General features: G+C 47.0%; 1 protein-coding gene across 1 annotated transcript in view; it reads right to left on the bottom strand.

The window, feature by feature from the left end:
- Positions 1-8,159, bottom strand: part of LOC139750063 (uncharacterized) — a 37,817-nt gene that overhangs the window by 29,339 nt on the left and 319 nt on the right. The window contains exons 2-3 of the mRNA XM_071664398.1: positions 5,977-6,149; positions 2,430-2,583 (exon numbers count right to left, since the gene is read on the bottom strand). Coding sequence (XP_071520499.1) covers positions 2,430-2,583; positions 5,977-6,149 — 327 coding nt within the window. The remainder of the gene's footprint in view (positions 1-2,429; positions 2,584-5,976; positions 6,150-8,159) is intronic.

Genomic DNA, 8,159 nt, shown 5'->3' on the forward strand with positions numbered 1-8,159 from the left:
TGGACGTAGCTTGATGTTCACGGCCTCATTGATCCTGGCGTATATACCCCTCTTGGAGATACCCTCCTTCTTCCGACTCCCATTCAGCATTTATCACTGCCCGAACCACTGCACGCATGTCATCCGTGAGGCGAAGCGTTCCTTTATTGAAAGAAAGAGATAACCTCTCCTCGTCATCCACTGATAGATCTTTTCTGGTCTTTAGCTAAGGGCATCTCTAACAACTTCTGTCGCTCTACCTTTCCTTCACTTTTCCGTTCTGACGGTCCTATGGCTGTCTCTCCCGAAGACAAAGCAACTCTTTGGTTCCCGTTTCTCCTCTAACTCCACCTTGGACGATTCTAACATTCCTTCACCCCTGATGCTTCTCTTACTAATCCTATGCCCCTTCCCGTAATCTCTTTTCGAACTATACGAAAAGCGTTTCCTTCTCTGGACACAAGCAAGGCTTATGGTCCTGATGGCACCCATCCCCATGTTCTGAAAGAGTGTGCCTGTGAACTTGCACCTGTACTTGCTAGTCTGTTCCGTTTCTATTCAAAAACCAGAAATTTTCCTTCTTCTTGGAAGCATGTGTTACATCCCGTCCCTGAGAAGGGTGACCGTTTTATGCCTCCTGTTACTTCGATATCTATCGTTCCAAAGTCTTTGAATCCCTCCTCAACTCCCATATCCTTAGAAATCTTGAATCTCAGACTTCTCTCTGATCCACTGGTGATATTCTTTCCTATCTTACTAATGTCCTATCATCCTATCCCTGAAAAATTTTGGGGAATCCTATGTAGTTGCCTCTGACATATCCAAAGCTTTAGAGAGGCTGTGGTACCGAAGTCTCATCTCTAAACTTCCCTCTTTTGGCTTTCCTCCCTCACTTTGCACCCGCATATCTAGCTTCCTCTCTGGCCGATCTATCTCTGCGGTTTTTGATGGATCAGCCTCTTACCCTTTTTCCAACAATACACAACTTCCACAGGATATATTAGTGGAATAAGCGAAATCGGGTTAAATGTAATGCCTCCAAAACCTTGTTCCTACCTATCCCGCTCTAGAAAATTCCCCACAACTTTCCTCTCCACTTTGACTATTCTGTAATTCCATCTCTTGAGTCAATGAACATACTTGTTACCAATGTAACATCCATTCTATCTTGGAAGCCCCACATTACAGAGATAGCTAAGTCTGCCTCTAAGAAACTGGTAATCATGTTCAGATGTCTCAATTTCTTTTCTTTTGAGCAGTTACTCCGTTTCTACAGAAGATTCGTCCGTCCTTGTATGAAGTATTGGTCTTACTTCTGGGTTGGTTCTAGCTATGTATCCTTACTTGACAGAGACGAGTCGAAAGTGGTCCTCTTTGTAAACTGTTCCAGGCTAACTTCAAAGCTTACGGTCTTGCCATACGTTGCAAAATTGGTTCCCTTTCCCTTTTCTGTTGGTATTACTTTGTTTTTTGCTCCCGAGAGCTGGCTGCTTGTGCCCCCATCACTAGCTAGACCAAGCAATACTCAACAAGCTGCTGCGTCACATGATTACTGTGTGGCCTTTGGCAACTCAAGGGTGGGCCGTTTTGATAACTGTTTCTTTCCTTAAACGTCAAAGCTTTGGAACTCTCAACCCTCTCATGTCTTTCCTAGCAACTATAACCCGGAACATTTTGATAGACAGGTTTTCCACTTCCTTCAAAATTCGTAAATGCTTTCACTCGTCTCTTCAATGTTCCCTTTTATAATCACAATCCTCTTTATACATCAATGTAGGCCCGGCCCTGATGTGGACCTGGGGAAGGCCTGAGGAAGGAAGTCTGGCGATGTGTGCACTATCAAGGATGCTGGTGAAAGCCCGGGATGAGAGATGGTGAGGGAGAGGAGAGAGACCAGTTGATGGGGGTGGGTGAGGCAGGCAAGAGACGAAGGGCAGGTGAAGGGCTGGTGATGAGAACCATGTCGTGGACATGCAGGGTGAAAGGCTGGTGATGGGAGCCATGTCGTGGACAGGCAAGGTGAAGCGCTGGTGATGGAAGCCATGTCGTGGACTGGCAGGGTGAAGCGCTGGTGATGGAAGCCATGTCGTGGACAGGCAGGGTGAAAGGCTGGTGATGGGAGCCATGTCGTGGACAGGCAGGGTGAAGGGCTGGTGATGAGAACCATGTCGTGGACAGGCAGGGTGAAGGGCTGGTGATGGGAACCATGTCGTGGACAGGTAGGATGAAGCGCTGGTGATGGGAGCCATGTCGTGGACAGGCAGGGTGAAGGGTTGGTGATGGAAGCCATGTCGTGGACAGGCAGGGTGAAGGGCTGGTGATGGGAGCCATGTCGTGGACAGGCAAGGTGAAGCGCTGGTGATGGGAGCCATGTCGTGGACAGGCAGGGTGAAGGGAGGACGTGAGTGTTGGAGAGGGATGGATGGAGGGAGGGAGGGAGTGTGAGGTACCTCAGCGGCAGCGTCACCCTGGGCCACAATGTTCAGCTCGGTGATGGCGGCCAGCAGCTTCTCGTAGTCCAAGCTGAAGGGTTCGTTCTCCGAGGAGATGCTGCGGGAGGTGGACTCAGCCACCACACGACGCACCTCACGGTTCTTGTGGTTCCTGAGGGAGTAACACACTTAAAGAGTCACAGTAACACACTTAGTAACACACTCAGAGTCACAATACCACACTTAGTAACACACTCAGAACCACAGTAACACACTTAGTAACACACCCAGAGTCACAGAACCACAGTTAGTAACACACTCAGAGTCACAATACCACACTTAGTAACACACTCAGAGTCACAATACCACACTTAGTAACACACTCAGAGTCACAATACCACACTTAGTAACACACTCAGAACCACAGTAACACACTTAGTAACACACTCAGAGTCACAGTAACACACTTAGTAACACACTCAGAGTCACAGTAACACACTTAGTAACACACTCAGAGTCACAGTAACACACTTAGTAACACACTCAGAGTCACAGTAACACACTTAGTAACACAGAGTCACAGTACCACACTTAGTAACACACTCAGAGTCACAGTACCACACTTAGTAACACACTCAGAGTCACAATAACACACTTAGTAACACACCCAGAGTCACAGTAACACACTTAGTAACACAGAGTCACAGTACCACACTTAGTAACACACTCAGAGTCACAATACCACACTTAGTAACACACTCAGAGTCACAGTAACACACTTAGTAACACACTCAGAGTCACAGTAACACACTTAGTAACACAGAGTCACAGTACCACACTTAGTAACACACTCAGAGTCACAGTAACACACTTTGTAACACACTCAGAGTCACAGTAACACACTTAGTAACACAGAGTCACAGTACCACACTTAGTAACACACTCAGAGTCACAGTAACACACTTTGTAACACACTCAGAGTCACAGTAACACACTTAGTAACACACTCAGAGTCACAGTAACACACTTAGTAACACACTCAGAGTCACAGTACCACACTTTGTAACACACTCAGAGTCACAGTAACACACTTAGTAACACACTCAGAGTCACAATACCACACTTAGTAACACACTCAGAGTCACAATACCACACTTAGTAACACACCCAGAGTCACAGAACCACAGTTAGTAACACACTTAGTAACACACTCAGAGTCACAATACCACACTTAGTAACACACTCAGAGTCACAATACCACACTTAGTAACACACTCAGAGTCACAATACCACACTTAGTAACACACCCAGAGTCACAGAACCACAGTTAGTAACACACTTAGTAACACACTCAGAGTCACAATACCACACTTAGTAACACACTCAGAGTCACAATACCACACTTAGTAACACACTCAGAGTCACAGTAACACACTTAGTAACACACTCAGAGTCACAATACCACACTTAGTAACACACTCAGAGTCACAATACCACACTTAGTAACACACTCAGAGTCACAGTAACACACTTAGTAACACACTCAGAGTCACAGAACCACAGTTAGTAACACACTTAAGAGTCACAACCCAGTGTACTGGGTGTTGCACCAGGGACAGTGTACTGGGTGCTGCACCAGGGACAGTGTACTGGGTGTTGCACCAGGGACAGTGTACTGGGTATTGGGCTAGGGACAGTGCACTGGTGTTGCACCAGGGACAGTGTACTCTGTGTTGCACCAGGGACAGTGTACTGGGTATTGGGCTAGGGACAGTGCACTGGTGTTGCACCAGGGACAGTGTACTCTGTGTTGCACCAGGGAGAGTGTACTGGGTATTGGGCTAGGGACAGTGTACTGGTGTTGCACCAGGGACAGTGTACTGGGTGTTGCACCAGGGACAGTGTACTGGGTATTGGGCTAGGGACAGTGCACTGGTGTTGCACCAGGGACAGTGTACTCTGTGTTGCACCAGGGACAGTGTACTGGGTATTGGGCTAGGGACAGTGCACTGGTGTTGCACCAGGGACAGTGTACTCTGTGTTGCACCAGGGAGAGTGTACTGGGTGTTGGGCTAGGGACAGTGTACTGGTGTTGGGCTAGGGACAGTGTACTGGTGTTGCACCAGGGACAGTGTACTGGGTGTTGCACTAGGGACAGTGTACTGGGTGTTGCACCAGGGACAGTGTACTGGGTGTTGCACCAGGGACAGTGTACTGGGTGTTGCACCAGGGACAGTGTACTGGGTGTTGCACCAGGGACAGTGTACTGGGTATTGCACCAGGGACAGTGTACTGGGTGTTGCACCAGGGACAGTGTACTGGGTATTGCACCAGGGAGAGTGTATTCTGTGTTGCACCAGGGACAGTGTACTGGGTATTGCACCAGGGACAGTGTACTGGTTGTTGCACCAGGGACAGTGTACTGGGTGTTGCACCAGGGACAGTGTACTGGGTGTTGCACCAAGGACAGTGTACTGGGTGTTGCACCAGGGACAGTGTACTGGGTGTTGCATCAAGGACAGTGTACTGGGTGTTGCACCAAGGACAGTGTACTGGGTGTTGCACCAGGGAGAGTGTACTGGGTGTTGCACCAGGGAGAGTGTATTCTGTGTTGCACCAGGGAGAGTGTACTCGGTGTTGCACCAGGGACAGTGTACTGGGTATTGCACCAGGGACAGTGTACTGGGTGTTGCACCAGGGACAGTGTACTCTGTGTTGCACTAGGGACAGTGTACTGAGTGTTGCACCAGGGACAGTGTACTCTGTGTTGCACCAGGGACAGTGTACTGGGTGTTGCACCAGGGAGAAGTGTACTGGGTGTAGCAGTGCACTAATCAGATGGCGTCATTTGAGGGGAACATGGTTGGTGTAGTTTATAGGGAAGTGTGCACTGGACGTAGTGGGTTTCATATTGTACTGTGTACTGTCATACAGCGTGTAGGGTCGTACTGAATGAGGTGATGCACTGGGGTAGTAATGGGAGAGGTGTATTGTGTTGTACTGGGGTAATGGTATCCTGGGTACTGTGGTGCACTGGGTAGAGCACAGTATACAAAGCGATGTACTGGGTGCAGATTTCTATCATGGTAATGTACTAGGTGTTGGCATGCATTAAGTTTATGTGTATCCTGGGTGAAGTAGTACAATGTACGTGTCAGTGTACTGGATGATGCAGTGTACTGGTTGTTCTAGTTATGAAATAGATATAGAATGTATTACAATCGGTACATCTACCCAGGGAAACAGGTTTGATGAGGCTGCCAAAGTGTGATATCTTAATATTTTTCGTGTGATTTTTTCCCCTTAAAGAATTCCTTTAAGAAATTTATAAAAAAATCAATAAATTTTTTTGAAAATGTCCAAATCTACATGGCTTATCTTAATGTCTATCTAGAGTGTAGATAGGATAGATTTTAATGTATTTTGTCTATGAAGGCGATAGATCTATTCCGACAACACTGTCTGTACGGCGTCAAGTTCCCTTCGTTGATGCTTCTGACGAAGGAGGTGCTCACGCGTACCTCCCGGGGGCTGTGGACAATACGAGACCAGACGATCCACTCACCTCCTGTGCCTCTTGATCCTGACGCGGGGGTGCGTCCTGGGCGTGTGTGAGGGCGTCACGTTGGGCGTGGTGACCTCCGAGGACGAGTAACTGCAGGAGGCGTTGACGGGGTTGTCCAGCAGGTAGGTCTCCTCGGCCTCGCACCACACCATGCCGTACTCCCCCAAGAACCGCTGACAACAACACAGACTCCTGTCAACACTGCCTGCCCAGGCTGACACACACACACACACACACACACACACACACACACACACACACGGGGTAAAGCGCTGATAATTGAGATCGCAAATGTAAAGAGACTGACTGGCTCGATTTGAATGCTCATGTTGACATGGAGTCGATAATGGGGACTGGTTCTTCCTTGCTACTAGATCTTATACTGGCATGGATAGTCATAACTTGTCATATGATACCTCGACCGGGAGAAAGCGATATCAGGTAATGCTTAAGTTTGATGATGTGGTAAATGAGGAAGTTAAGGGAGCAGAGATGAGACAGGACATGAGGGCGGATGATGTAATCGTGGAAACAACACAGGTCTTAGTAGACTGGCAGTTAGAGAGCAGCTTATCAGAATAAGGGATTCAGTGGGGAAAGTAGTGGAGGATGATGTAAGGATATGTGAGGAACTGAATATCAAGTTCATAAGTGTTTTTCACAGTGGAAGACACTATGTGCTGTCGATCAGTGCAGATAAACAAGACAGACGTCTTACAAATGCTGTTCAAAATGTCGCTAGAGAAAGGCAAAGTGCCAAGGGAATGGAAAAGGGGCAAACCTCATATCTATCACTGTTAAAGGAGACCGTGAGCAGGCGCTGAATTACAGACTAGTCTCCTTGACGAATGTGGTCTGAAAGGTACTGGAAAAGGTAATCAGAAAGCGATTGAATGACTTTCTCCAGAGGAGGATCTATGTAAGTGAGATCCAACATGGTTTTAGGGAAAGGAGATCATGCGTAATGAACCTCTTCGACTTGTATTGGAGTGTGAGCCTTGTCTTAGGTAGACTGGTCACATCTTGAATGCCAGAAAGCAGTACGTCATTGTACATCATGAGAGGCTGTTCAAGAAGCTGGATCACCAGACAGGAATATGAGGGAGGCTCCTGCAATGCACAGAAGATTATCTCAGCGGAAGGGAACGAAAGACACATAGGAGCCTTCTCCAAATGGGTTGAGGTCAGCAGTGGAGTACCCCAGGAATCTGTTCTGGGACCGATATTCTTCTTGATCCATGTGAATGACTCGCCTGAAGGTGTGGACTCCCGCCTCAATATGTTCGCAGATGATGCGAAGGTCATGAGGGATGAGGAAAAGCGAGGAGAATGACATCAGTTTACAAGGGGACCTAAACAGACTTCAAAGTTGGTCTGATATATGGCTGCTGAAGTTCGACCCAAATGTATGTACAATGATGGGGTTGGGACAAAGTGAAAGAAGGCGTCAAAGTCATCAATATTTAGCAGAGAATAATCTTATCAAGAATAGCATATCAAGTCTATGGATAAGGAAATACTGAGCAAGCTGTTCATGTCCTACATAAAACCAAAGCTGGAATATGCTCTTCAAGAGTGAACTAGGGTGAACCTGATCACAACCTTTATCTAAAACAAATCGATGACGTAAACAGTGAACAGATCTACGAGAGATGTAGGGATAGAACAAACAGAGAACATAACATCAAATTAAGTAAGGTTAAAAGAAGGATTTAAAGAATTACTTATAATACACCAGTGGCGAATGCATTGGAAAGAATGACTACACCAGATATGGCTAATGCAGACAGCATTTCAAAAGTTATTTGATAGTAGAGAATGTTCTTGGGATGTGGGCCCCCGACGAGTGCAAAATATCCTTGCCATACAGTACAAAAATAGTGATTACAAATTGGTAATTACATCACACTCACATACCCACACACAGCAGCAGCAGCGGAGTGCCACTGGATTCTGTTCTGAGACGATTACTCTTCTTGATTATGAACTAAAATGATTTGCCTGAAGGTCTGGACGGCTGCCTGATCATGTATACAGACGAGCAGAGGTCATGAGGGGAAGTGTGAAGGAAGGAGAATTGCATCACCTTAACAAGGAGCACTGGGACAGACTCCAATGCTACTCTGACACATGGTTGGTGAGGTACAGTCCAACTAAATGTCATGAGGCTGGGGCAAAGTGAG

The sequence above is a fragment of the Panulirus ornatus genome, chromosome 9 (assembly GCF_036320965.1).
Source record: "Panulirus ornatus isolate Po-2019 chromosome 9, ASM3632096v1, whole genome shotgun sequence".
NCBI classification, from domain to species: Eukaryota; Metazoa; Arthropoda; class Malacostraca; order Decapoda; family Palinuridae; genus Panulirus; species Panulirus ornatus.